Source organism: Nannobrachium achirus, assembly GCF_963921795.1.
Source record: "Nannobrachium achirus genome assembly, chromosome: 10".
Classification (NCBI taxonomy): domain Eukaryota; kingdom Metazoa; phylum Chordata; class Actinopteri; order Myctophiformes; family Myctophidae; genus Nannobrachium; species Nannobrachium achirus.
The window spans coordinates 31,185,397-31,199,094 of record NC_137819.1 but is presented as its reverse complement, the minus strand read 5'-3'; the positions used below and the strand labels follow the sequence as shown (position 1 = coordinate 31,199,094).

General features: G+C 43.2%; 1 protein-coding gene across 7 annotated transcripts in view; it reads right to left on the bottom strand.

Annotated features, from left to right (window-relative positions):
• Positions 1-13,698, bottom strand: part of trioa (trio Rho guanine nucleotide exchange factor a) — a 142,114-nt gene that overhangs the window by 67,395 nt on the left and 61,021 nt on the right. For 4 of the 7 annotated variants that reach the window (XM_080735759.1, XM_080735760.1, XM_080735761.1 and 1 more), the window contains exons 6-14: positions 12,772-12,876; positions 11,975-12,171; positions 11,243-11,486; positions 8,474-8,596; positions 7,761-7,952; positions 5,840-5,971; positions 3,426-3,719; positions 2,492-2,614; positions 421-612 (exon numbers count right to left, since the gene is read on the bottom strand). In XM_080735759.1, the coding sequence (XP_080591885.1) occupies positions 421-612; positions 2,492-2,614; positions 3,426-3,719; positions 5,840-5,971; positions 7,761-7,952; positions 8,474-8,596; positions 11,243-11,486; positions 11,975-12,171; positions 12,772-12,876 (1,602 nt within the window). The remainder of the gene's footprint in view (positions 1-420; positions 613-2,491; positions 2,615-3,425; positions 3,720-5,839; positions 5,972-7,760; positions 7,953-8,473; positions 8,597-11,242; positions 11,487-11,974; positions 12,172-12,771; positions 12,877-13,698) is intronic. The other 3 variants (XM_080735763.1, XM_080735765.1, XM_080735764.1) reach the window with 1 other exon arrangement.

The window sequence follows — 13,698 nt, the reverse complement described above, 5'->3', positions numbered from 1 at the left end:
AATGTAGAAGTACTCTGTTACAAGTAAAAGTGTACTTGAGTAAAAGTACGAAAGTGTTGGCATCAAAACGTACTTAAAGTACCAAAAGTAAAAGTACAGAGCTTGTATATTGAACAACCTAGGTATAAAACATGGCTAAAGTGGTTAATGTGTGTTTTAAAATATTATATATAAGTTATATCCGAAAAGTAACTAGTAACTAAAGTGTTCAAATAAACCAAGTGGAGTAAAAGTACAATATTTCGATCCGAGATGTAGTGGAGCAGAAGTAAAAGTAAATTGGAAATACTCGAGTAAAGTACAAATACCTCAAAACTGTACTTAAGTACAGTACTTAAGTAAATGTACTTAGTTACTTTACACCACTGGTGCGTAGTACACACATCCACACGCCCCTGCCGTTCCCCCAGCCTGCCTCACCTCCTTGACGTGCGTGTGGAAGGCCACAGACATGTCCAGGAGGACCTTGCGCTGCTCCACGCGGCGCACAAAGTCCTGGATGCGGTCCTCCAGCTGGTGGGCGGCCTGGTAGATCTCCTCAGGGTCGCACTCCCCCGTCTGGGCAAGCTGCTCCGCCGCCTCCAGCAACTTGTCTGCATTGGTGTAGGTGTTCTGCAGCCAGAGAGAGAGAGAGAGAGAGACAGAGAGAGAGAGAGAGACAGAGAGAGAGAGAGACAGAGAGTAAGTGTAGCTCGTTGTTCTGCAATTTGTTTGCCCCAGAACTGGTATGCCAGGGTTCATGTGGTTAACCCATTTAGGCCTAGAATTATTGAATGCTTTAACCAGTGAAAAATAGCAGATATACAAGCTCACAGCGCGGCACCGAGTGCCGCGCTGCGAGCTTGTAGATCTGCTATTTTTGAAAAAGTCGTGAAAATGTGTGCAAATCTTTGAATATATGTATTTTCAAAGCGAACGTTTGTAACTCAAATTTTGCTTCTGGGTGGTCCCTGGAACTAAATATTTTGAAATGGGGGTCCGTGGCCAAATACATATCATTTTGGGGGTCCTTCACATGAAAAGGTTTGAGCACCACTGACACAGTAGTCTCTCAAGAACAGACTAACTGAGCTCCAGTTAAGTGAAAAGGACCTTTTCTTTGACGATGGCTGGCCAGATTGCTGACATATAGAAACATAGGTTTTTTCCAAAAATCTTAGAAGGATTCAAAAGGCACTTAGGCACTCGGGTCAAAATTCTAATTTTCACGATTTTTTTAAAATAGCAGATCTACAAGCTCGCAGCGCGGCACTCGGTGCCGCGCTGTGAGCTTGTATATCTGCTATTTTTTTTATATTTAAAGCATAAAATATTGCGTCATAATGTTTTCAGGCCTAAATAGGTTAAAAACAGGTCAAAAATATATACAGTAATTCACATACACTTAAAATGAAAGGGGAACAGAAAGTGAGCACCGAGAGTGGAAACAGGATATGACGCCAATGACAAATCAGATCCCACCCAACAGATCATAAACTGCTCATAAAAACAAGATGTAAAAAAACAAGGTAGTGTTCTAGTGTATAATACAAGTAAAAACCTACCAACAATAAGGATTAGTGAAAAGGTGATCAAGTGTGTGCCAGTGTATATAGAATGAAGTCTAGAGAGTTTTGTACAACCTTATATTGTACTGTATGTGTGAAGAAAAAACGTATATATTATAAAGACGAATTAGAATTGGAAAAGGACCTACACAATATATCTACAGAGTACAGATCCATCTCAGAAAATTACAAAAAAATCTTGAAACTTTAATAATATTTCTTGAAACTGTCATATATTCTAAGTACATTGCACATTCAGTGAGTGAATTATTCCAAACCTTTTTTTGTTAAAATATTTTATGGCATACAGCTCATATCAAAAGTCGATATTTATAAATATTACAATATTACACAAGACTACTCAAAACAAGGATTTATATTAGAGAAATGTCAACCTTGTGAAGTCAGAGTTGCTTGGAGTCCAGTGGGAAGTTTCTGAAGTCAGTTATGATTTGGGGTGCTATGGCATCTGCAATGATCTTTTACAAAATATTCTAATTTTCTGAGATTGATCTGTATATACATACATTATACATCAGGGGTCTTCAACAGGGGGTCCGGGACCCCCAGGGGGTCCTCAGAGTTACTTTTTTTTCTCTTTTTTTATATTAAACACTAGCGTCCATTCTTAGAATATTCTTAGAATTCTTAGCCAAAAATAGCAGATCTACAAGCTCACAACGCCTCGCGCTGCGAGGCGTTGTGAGCTTGTAGATCGGCTATTTTTGGCAAAGAGCTTTGGTGTAGAGGGGGAAAAAAGAGCAAACTAAGTACAGAGTGAAAGGTCAAGTTTATTAAGTATTGACGGTTCAAGTGGCTAAATATCTGAAAACACAAATTAACATTCATCTCTCTCTCAACTAAGGGGTCCTTGGCCTGAAAACGTTGAAGACCCTTGTTATACAAAGTGGAGAAAAAAAATTACTTTTAAGGAAAACAAGTACCTGGGCAACTTCCTCAAAATCCTCATGGCGTTTCTGGAGAGCTCTGGCTCGATGCAGGGACTTGCCCACGCCAGTGTGTTTACTGAGGAAGGCCTCGCCATGGTTTTCAATCCAGTCCAACACCTGTTTGCATACAGTACACACACATGCCCACCAGGGACGTGCAGAGAATGTTAGAGGCAAGGGCTGACATTTCTAAAAGGGCCTTTTGGTGGATACATTGAAAATAGCAGACCTCCAAGCTCACAACGCGTCGCAGCTGTAAGCTTGGAGGTCGGCTATTTCCGATGCTTTATTTCTACACAGAGTGGAACATTCTTTCAACATAATGATGCTGCATTCAAGTTCAGGAGAGTTTGGACACGGCAATTCTCTTGAAAGGAAAGAGGCAAAAATGCATTCATGGTCTGGACTCAGAGAGCATTTTTTTACAGACGGATAAAAGGGCAGGGGCTTAAGCCCACTTTGATGCCTATGCGTGCCTGATTTCCACAGTCCAACAAACAGGGGAGGTCCCAGGACAATAAGGCACCACAAGGGGGAGCTCTAAGGTTCAGAAATAAGGTAGTACAACTGATGAGTATTACACTAGCAGTTCTATACAGTATCTACAGTATATACAATAAAGACAGGTAGTGTAAGCCAGTGGTTCTTAACCTTTTCAGGCTGTGACCCCCCGAAATAATCACATTTGAAGAGTTTAGAAATTTTGTATAATACGTTTTTATTGTGAAAATAGCCGATCTACATGCTCACAACGCCTCGCAAGCATGTAGATCTGCTATTTTCACAATCTCTGCCTCTAATATTTGATATTTCCAGGAATTTCATGACCGTGGGAATCCTGTATACAGTATCTACAGTATATACAATAAATGATAGCAGTTATTAAAATAAAAGGCTATTATGTCGCGCTGCTGCTGCACACACTGACCTGTTGCACGTCCTGCTGGAAGACGCAGAGCTGGAGGCGCTGGTGCAGGCGGACCTTGCGGTGCTGCCAGATGTTCTCCAGCTGCCGCTGGTGGTGCAGCACCTCGTGGATGACGTCCAGGACGTGGTGCACCGCCTTGGAGTAGTTGGCCGAGGCCGTGAGCGAGTCGGCGGCGCCGGGCGTCAGCGGCCGCTGCAGCTTGTCCAGCAGAGCCTTGCCGTCCTGGCTCACCTGCAGAGAGGCAGCAGGGGGCGCTGACGAGGTTACTTCAAGCACTTTCAACCCACCGGCTCCCTACATTTTGGGCATGGCGAAAAGTTTCCAATTTTTAAATACAGGGTTCCCACACATTTTTTACCAATTAATTTCCAAAACTTTTCCAAAACTTTTTCCACAATATTTAACCCAATTTCCAGGACTATATAACAATAATTCAGCTCAATAACGAGTCACTTACTCCTACGCGCAATGCCCAAAGACAGGTAGTGTATGCCAGTGGTTCTCAACCTTTTCAGGCTGTGACCCCCGAAATAATCATGTTTTAACTGGGGACCCTGGCGAGCACTAAGAGTTGAGGAATTTTGTATAACACGGTTCTATTGTGAAAATAGCTGATCTACATGCTCACAACGCCTCGCATTATTTCCCTTTCTATTTCATGCAGTACCTCTTGTCAACCAGTAGGTGTCCTACCCGACCACAGGATCGTAATGTCTCAAGACAAGAGGGAGACACCACAGTTTTAGTTATATTCTAATAACTAAAACAATATAACTATCCAGATGGCTAAAATAACGTTTCATTCACTAAGAGAAATTATGGATAGCATCTTAAAGTTTAACAGGTTAGGTTAACAACCAAACCAACAAAAAACATGATACAAGAGGAGATTGTGTGGACCTAGCATTAGATACAGTATACTGTAAATCAGGGGTCTTCAATGTTTTCAGTTCAGGGACCCCCAAACTGTAGGGTGGGGCTACAACATATATTGTATATTTATGTATAACATTGTGTTTCATGTGTATAAACATACCATGTTATTGTGCATTTAATACTATGCCATTAAAATTCATATTCATGCTTTTATTTTAAACATGCATGTGCAAGTGGCTGTACCACTGCCATTTACAAACATACCAAAAAGACATTACCTCGACGTTTAGTCTTCCTCAGAGGAAGACTTGAAAGTCAGTCACCCTGTCGCTCTACAATAAATGAACGTGCAGACCAGTTGAGTGCTCCATCTTTTATTTGGGTAGTCATTTTTGAAGTGCCCAGGTAATGTCTTTTTGATATAGTTTGTCCTTGTTGAGCACCGACGAGTCCTTCTACCAATAACTGCTGGCTGAAGCGTGCAGACATCTCCTACTTGTATATTTACAAACATACCTTATTAACTGAGAACCAATGTCAGTACTATCAATCTATCACTAACAATCTGTAAATTGCACAATAATCATATACACAAGCTATTCAAAAGATACAGAATCATGTTTTTGTATATTTAAAGACAATTTCCATAGATATATAAAAAAAATATATCAAATATATTATATATATTTTTTTTTAACAATTTCGGGGACCCCCTGCAGTATCCCTGCAGACCCCCTAGGGGTCGCGGACCCCCTGTTGAAGACCCCTGCTGTAAATGATTTGGCACATACAGTAACGTTTGCAAAAGCTGTGGAGTTTGAAGGCACGGTAGAACTTGTATTAAAAATTTCGTATTTTTAGGGCAGCTGTAGCTTTGCGGGTAGAGACCATGTGGCAATCAGAAGGTAAATGGCTTGCCTCCCGGCCCACCCATATCTACGTGTCCAAGTGTTGGATAACTTCACCCATTTTACTTACTAATGCTGATGATAATATGGAACCATTTTTATCTACTCTGTCTGTGTCTCCGAGGAGGGCGGTGGACAGTTCAGAAACCCACCTACCAGTGACATCATTGCTAGGCAGGTTTTTTATTTTTATTTATTTGATTCTTTGCTAACTTTTCTTTTTCTTTCTTTTTAGAACAATGGCTTCCATTACAGCATGCTAACTTTCCAGGAATAGAAAGCCTGCAGTTTCTAAGCGCTTGGATTCTCCATAGATCTAATTCAGTGGTTCTCAAACTTGGGGTCGGCACCACAAGTGGGGTCCCCAGATGATTAGCTTAATGTCACAGCCTAAAAAGCTTTGAGAACCCCTGATCTAATGACATGAAGACAGGTTGAAAATGGATGACGTGACGTCCTTTAACCCCAAACCGCTCCTCCCCTCGAGCGCTCATCATGACCATCTGAGCAGCAGCCATCAGATGGGTGAAAGTGAAAACTGAATTACCCCTGCAGGATTACCAAGGGTCTCCCCTTCTCTTCCTGAGTTTATCAGTTGCTTGACTGATATAAATGATGGTACTGTAATACCTCTGAATAAGCAGCAGTGATGTGTTCGTATAGGCCTTGGTGGTGGTGGATCGCGTCTTCTAAGTCTTGGAGTTCCGAGGGCAAGTCCACCTCGCCGCACGCCTTGCACCACGAGTCCACGTTACTCATGTACTGGAAAGACACGCGCGCACAACACACACGCACACAAGACACGTGCCCAGACAAGTGCACACACACAGACACACAGACACACAAGCACACACTTAGTGAAAATGTACAAAGCAGTCCGCTAAACATGAAAAATCCATTCCAGTGAGTCATAGGTTAGTCATACGCGGCATATACTACAGTATAATTAACTCCCTGAGCGACATTCTGCAACTGTTTACTATTAGCCGCTTTCAACCATGCATAATGGTCCCAGGGACCACAGATGCAAATGAGCTAACTCTGTTGCACATGGCCCCTGTTAGATAAACAAATAAATACAAAGAATTGTGTCCTTAATCCATAATTTCAAAGTTATTCAAACCCACAATACTGCAGCGGAGAAAAGTATTCCTCCTGCATGGGAGAAGAGGCCCTTAATTAACATGTGGTGAGTTCATAATACTGTTCTATTCTCTATCCAGCTAATAAAAAAAACCCGTCCCCCCCCCCCCCAACCCCTGCCTCCCCCTTACAGGAAGAACAACGGGAAAAAAATATTAATTATCGCCTTCTGCCCTCGACTCCAACCCGGTAGGATTGAAACGAGCCACAGATGAATAGCACAGGGATATAAGTGAAGGTTTATTGGTACAGAGGAGAAGAGAACGTCGACATGAAAGGCTGGCAGGATGACGGCTATATTCCAGGTCAGAGGAAGTCAGACGGCCGAGGTTCTCTCACTGGGGATACGGTGGAGGTTTGTGTGTTCATTTGCAATGATAAATCATTCCGTGGCGGCAGAGCTAATGAGCACAGACTGAAATAAACCACGGGTTGCAAATACTTTACTCACACACTGCTTATGTCTATGTAAATATATGCTAATGGGCCAGCATATGTTAGCACATATTCCTCCAATGGTGCCAAGAGGCTATTTTCAAGCCCGAAGGGGTTTGTGCGTGTGCTTGCGTGCGTGCGTGTGTGCGTGCGTGCATGCATGTGGAGAACTGTAGCCAAGACCACCTGAGTAGAAACCGGCAAAATCAAAGCATGAAGCTCATTGAGTCCAGGTATAAAATCACAAAGATATAAATAAAGACCAGTACCAGACAGTTGGACATTTGCCACTATTGCTATGAAGGTTTTACTAAACACTGATAGACTACAAAAAGAATAACATAACTATATTTAATATTTGAATTATTATTAATATATTATCCTTAAAGTTTTCCTTTTTATGGAGAAAATGGGGAGACGAACCAAAATAATAATTGTGTTACGCCATCTCTTTTGTACTCTGTGTAAATCCATAGACCAAGTAGCGATGGGACGATATGAACATCTCAAGTCCCGTTTATTGTGACCAAATAAATTGTGATTTAGGATATTATCGTGATAATTGGCTAGATCGATAGATCCCTGAGATCCCTGAGATTTGGTACAGGGAAAAAAAGACTGCATCAAGTAAGTTATTTCCAAGTCTGTTTTACCAATAGAGGGTTTACTGTAAAATAGTACTGGATATGCAGCTCAGCAAATAAAAGGAATTATCCCAGTGCATGAAGGAGGATAATTTCACGATAAATTTAAACAGACTTGCACATATTTTCAAGATTTTTTCAAAAATAGCAGATCTACAAGCTCGCAGCGCTGCACTCTGTGCCACGCTGCGAGCTTGTATATCTGCTATTTTTGTCCATTAAAGCACAAAATAACGCGTAATGATGCGTTCGCAGTCTAAATGGGTTAAAACCCCTCCTCCCTATGAAGAACATTCACGGGGGAGCCCGCAGGCGACACCCCTGCCTACCTGGTCACACTTCTGGTGGAAGCTGGCCGACATCTCCAGCAGCGTGCTGCGTTCGTCCAGCGCCGCCGCAAAGGCCTTCCACTCCGCCTCCAGCTGCCCCGAGATCTGCTTGATCTGCTGGGAGGCGTAGTGACCCGACTCCAACAGCCGGTTCCCCACAGACATGATCCGGTTGATGTTTACGTACACGTTCTGCCCAGGAGGAGCCGCGGAAGGAGACAGGAAAGGGGAGAAGAAGGGTTAGATTTCCTTTATTTTGTCATTTCCCCTTATGCCCTTTCATACATTGAGAAACCCAAAGAGCATTTCCCCCAGAAAAAGGCAATAAATGTACTAAATAAAATGTCCGATACGATAAAAGCTGCAGGGATGACAGGAGAGGAGAGGAGAGGAGAGGAGAGGAGAGGGCTGGCATCGATAGTGATGCATCAGCATCAGTTCTGCAGTAGCCAGCAGATTGATTCCCTGTGCCAACCGTTTCATAACAGTTATGCAACACTGGCTGAAGACGAGGAGCAGCACTCACTGTCCAACAGCACCTGGCTGAGATGAGGTGCACGTGCATTCACAACACATACAAATGCTCCGTGCACAAACTAAAACGATTATACAGAACAGGGCTTGCGTGGGCATAAATAGCCATCCCCCCTGGTGTGTGTGTGTGTGTGTGTGTGTGTGTGTGTGTGTGTGTGTGTGTGTGTGTGTGTGTGTACCATGCAGTTCATTGCAAAGTGGTTGTGCTGGGTTTGCAGCTCCATGGCGTGGGGATGGTTGTTGCCGATCTCCGTGTAGCCTGCCAGGAACAGACCCTTGTTGTGCATGATCCAATCAAACATCTGATCCAGGGAGAGAGATCACGCACGCACGCACGCACACACGCACGCACACGCGCACACACACACACACACACACACACACACACACACACAATTACACCAACTCAATGACAAGATACACAAAAATGATTATAGTATTACTATGTACATTGTTAACGATGTTCTACAATATTGTATATTGTATGTAGTTAACTTGTAGTGATTTTTAACAACTAAGTAAGATCATGTCTCGTGGCTGGCTATGGGATCAAAGGTAACAGAAACTCATGTTACATTCACAGGGGCAGTAACATTGCCACAGTAACACAAGCACAACCAACCAGAGACTTTGCTTGTAAGTATTCCGCCAAAAAATAGCAGATCTACAAGCTCACTTGCAGATCAGCTATTTTCAGCAAAAAGCTTTGGTGTAGAGGGGAAAAAGAGCAGACTAAGTACAGAGTGAAAGGTCAGGTTTATAAGTATTGACGGTTCAAATGGTTAAATATCCGAAAACACAAATTGACATTAATCACAAAACACACTGATGATTGTGCTGTCAAACGATGACACTATATGGAATCTTTGAAAAAAGGTTGTGGGGGGTCCCTGCTTCATCTCTCTCTCAACTAAAGGGTCCTTGGCCTGAAAACGTTGAAGACCCTTGTGCTATACAATTAGCCAGTAGCTATGCCCCTCCCCTAAAAGCTTTTGTCCAATGCTAGCTTAGCAACCGGCAGCTTGCCAAGGCTGTTGCCAAGGCAAACCTTGGCAAGCAGGAAGTTAATCTAAGCTAGCATTGGACAAAAGCTTTTTGGGAGGGGCATAGCTACTGGCTAATTACAATACCAGTGGTTCTCAAACGTCATCATTTCACTGACCACCCTTCCAGACCTTACCGGTCCATTTAGTTCCATTTTGTACACTCACACAGAGTTACAGACCTGTAAGGGTCCGTTTGGAACCCCCTCAAGTCAAAATGATATGTATTATTTATTTAATTCTATTTAGGAATCGTTAAAGGGCTCTGTTGAGGTATCGGGAATCGTTAAGGATCCGGAACCCTTAAAATACTGAAGGATCCCAACCCTGGTGTGGGGCGCACCTGAGTGTGTGTGTGTCTTTGTGTGTACACGTGTGTGTGTGTGTATGTGTGCTGCAGTGGGTGTGTAGAGAGGATTGCATCTTTCACAGGCCAGTTATGGAATGCCTCTATTAGAGAGAATCCTCTCAGGCAGGCAGGCAGGCAGGCAGGCTCTCCCACAGAACAGAACAACCCATGGCCATGGTTGGTGTCCTAGCAACAAGCTCCTACAGTACTACTACTGCAGTCCGTCCATGACTACTGCAGCTCTCTATCTCTCTTTTTTTTACTGCAACATCCTATTTTATTTTGCTACTCGCACCAAAATGTGCATCTCCCTTCGAGGTAAAAATACATTTCGATTTATTTTCGTTTGTCTCCTCCGCAGTGTTTACATTACGTCAACCTGTGCGCCTTCCTGCAAAACAGACGGTTGCGTCCTGTGCATCGTTTTTCTAATTCACCTTAATTATTTTCTAATTATGGACTATGATGCCATTTCTTGGTTATGTACAGTATTTGTGTGCATGTGGCCAAACTCCATGTTAGATTCCTGGCATGTGCAAACATACTGTAATTATCACGAATAAACACTAACACTGGATTCAGATATTTGTTGTTGACTGCAGTAGGCGTAAGCAGAGTTACAACACTCTTTGCTCTCATCACGACGCAAACTAATTGCTCGGAAACTCACACAAATGAAACAAGAAATTCAGTATGGCATGCTTCTGTGTGGTCATTTGTACTTTTACTTGTCTCACACTAATGAGTGTTGGATATTGTATGTTGCTTATCTTAACATTTAAATATACATATTTATAAACATACTTTTCTTTTTGTCACCTTTCACCTTTCAAGCTTGTAGATGTGCTATTTTAGAAAAATTGTGAATATGTGTCTATAAATGTCTTCTAAATCCTTCTTCTAAATCGGTGGTTCTCAAACCTTTTCACGTCAAGGCCCCCCAAAATTACATATGCCGTATTTTCCGGACTATAAGGCGCACTTAAAAGCCTTTAATTTCCTCAAAAAACTACAGTGCGCCTTATAGTCCAGTGCGCCTTATATATGGATCATTCATTGACATTCCCTTTAGCACAGCTCCATCTGTTGGATGCATAACGCAACGGTAGCGTCTATTATGTGCGCCTTATAGCCCGGTGCGCCTTATATATGAAAACAGTTCGAAAATAGACCATTCATTGACAGTGCGCCTTATAGTCCGGAAAATACGGGTATTTTCAACTTTTTCATGTCAATGGAACCTCAAAAAATCAAACCTCGGTTCGAAGTGGAGCGGTGAATTTGAGCAGCTGTACCCTATGTGAGTGAGTGAGTGAGTGAGTAAACTGTGCCTGTGAGTGAGTGGTGAGTGTGCCTGGCCTGCACAAAACAGCGCCCCTCCTTTAACTAGTGTGTTGTGTGTGGCCACTCAAGGTATTGCCAGGCTACGGACATGGCCAGCCAGCCACCCAGCCACCCAGCCACCCACCCACATACCCACGGACATACCTGTCTATTGGGAGCGCTTTCACCGCTCCAAAAATCTATCTAAAACCACTGTGATCCCCCTTCCTTACCTTCTCTGCGTCCTGTTCGAACAGGCGGAGCTGGAAGCACTGGTCCAGCTGCAGCTTGCGGACGTGCCAGGCCTGGTGGAGGTGCTGGCGGGTGGAGTGCAGCTTGTCCAGCAGCTGGCTGACCCGGGGCACCAAGCCCTGGGTGTCCATGTTACACATCCCACCTCCACCCGACCCTCCACCCCCACCCCCTCCACTGTTCCGGTTGGAGTAGGCCTCGCTGCTCTGGATGCGCTGCAGCAACCTGGGAGGAGGTTGTTGGGGATGCGTTTCACAAGATTAAAAAAAAACAAATACTCAACTGAAAAATATCAGCACAATATTGAGTAGAATTGTGATGTTTTGGTACCCTATACGCGGCCACTCGGTTGAAGAAATTGAAGATTGGTCGGCTTGATCAATATGCCAAATAATAATATGAAACATTGTGTACTTTTCACACAAATCGAAGTTATCCTAAAAATTCAAACTGGCATCCCTATTTTGGGCATTAGATATGCATTAGATTAGATAGACAGATTTTCAAAAATAGCCAAATAGGTAGCTCTGTTATTTTCAATATTCTTTGTACATGTATGACAAAGTGTATCGGGATAAAGTGGTCACATTTAATAAGCAACAAATGCATAAAAGACGATGGAAATGGGAAACCTACAGTATACAGGACATGACACTGACTGCCAAGTTATCACTACATAATCATCCTCAGTGCGTGCGTGCGCGTCTGTGTACCTCTGTCCCTCTGTGTCCAGCTCCTCTATGGGGGCTTTGATGACCTTCTTCTTCAGCGAGGCGTGTTCCTCTATCATTCTCCTGGCTCCTTCCAGGTCTTGAGGGAAGTCCTTCCGGGACACTGTGTCCTGCATCTCCTCCAGCCTGGCCAGCATCTGGCTGGCATGGCCAGAGAACTCCTCGAAGGCCACGCGCACCTGGTGGTGCAACAACATGGTCAGAGGTCACTGTATAGGTCAGGGGTTCTCAAACCTTTTTAGGCTGTGAGCTCCAAAATAAACATATTTGAACTGGGGACCGCCAACCTGACAAGCACTTGGAATTGTAGGTATTACATTTAATGTGACTCGGTTCCACAGATAAATATTGTGAAAATAGCAGATCTACATGCTCACAACGCCTAAACATCAGGCAATTTTAGCAACAAGAAAATGTATACATAGGGTAGGTCTGGTTTGGATTTCATGAGAACCACAAGGTTCTCATGAAACACAGTAAAATCCTCAGTTCATCAACACATTTGTACAGTTGTTAAGTGCAACAGACAACATTTAGCAGCTAGATATCACATTCTCAACACCTGTTGCATATAAGGTTACTTATTTCCTTGACTCACATCTGTAAGGCAGCAATTAAGCAGTTAGCAACGTTTTAAAGTGGCGGCCGATGCGTCGGCCACCACAGTATCACAGTATCTTTCCCAGTAAATATGGAAGCACATCGATACATAAATTAAAGCGGACGATTTTACTGCGTATAGATGGATTTAGAAACACTGGTAGGTCTGCTCATCTCACCTCTATCCACTCTTCGTGGTTGTAGTCCAGACTCCCCTCGAAGTCTGCCGTCAGCTGTGAGGGGTCTACCACCTTGGACAGGCCTTCTAATGACACCATGGTTGTCTGAAGATTGAGAGAGATATGGGGGGGGGGGGGGGGGTTACTGTAGGTTAAGTGGATTTCGGGCCACAATCTCATTTCGACACATACCCCGACTCCATTTCAGCTAGAGATGCTGCGATCTAGATTTTTCACTTTCGATCCAATTACCAATATGGCAGAATCAATACCGGGATTCCAGGATTTTACATCCGATAGCCGCCGTCACAGGGGACACCTCTAATCCCTTCCCTACTGTTCTCTGGTTTCATCTCACATCCTCCACCTCTCACATTAATAATGATAATTCAAATAATCCTTTCCTCGCTGCCTTGGAGAAGTACGGCAAAGTGCAAACACAGCAGCCAGATTTGTGAGCTGTTGTGACAGGTGAAGGACATCCAATGGAATACAACTACCATAAAGACTGCCAATCATATGGGTATTTCTGCAGTGTACTGATTACATGTACATTCAGAGAAAATGCCTTGAAATACATGAAAAATAACCCCAGCAAGACTGGGAGCTTTTGAAAAAGGACGGAAAAGAAAGAAAACTCCTTTGAAATTGCACTAAGAAATGTATGTATGAGACGTGAAAAAATATTGTACATTGACTTGTGCACTTTCCAAATAAATACACATAAAAAAACATGATTTATTTTAAGTAATTGTTTTACTTGTTTCTCTGCGAAAGTAAACTGTTCCGTATTTTAGAATACCTTTACTATGTTTGATTGTGATGTTGCAATGTTACCCCCCGGCTCCACCGGGCGCGTCGAGCGTCGCGTCAACGTCAACGTTGGGAACGCTCCCGGTTTAATCAATGAAGGGAGCTCCACTGGCG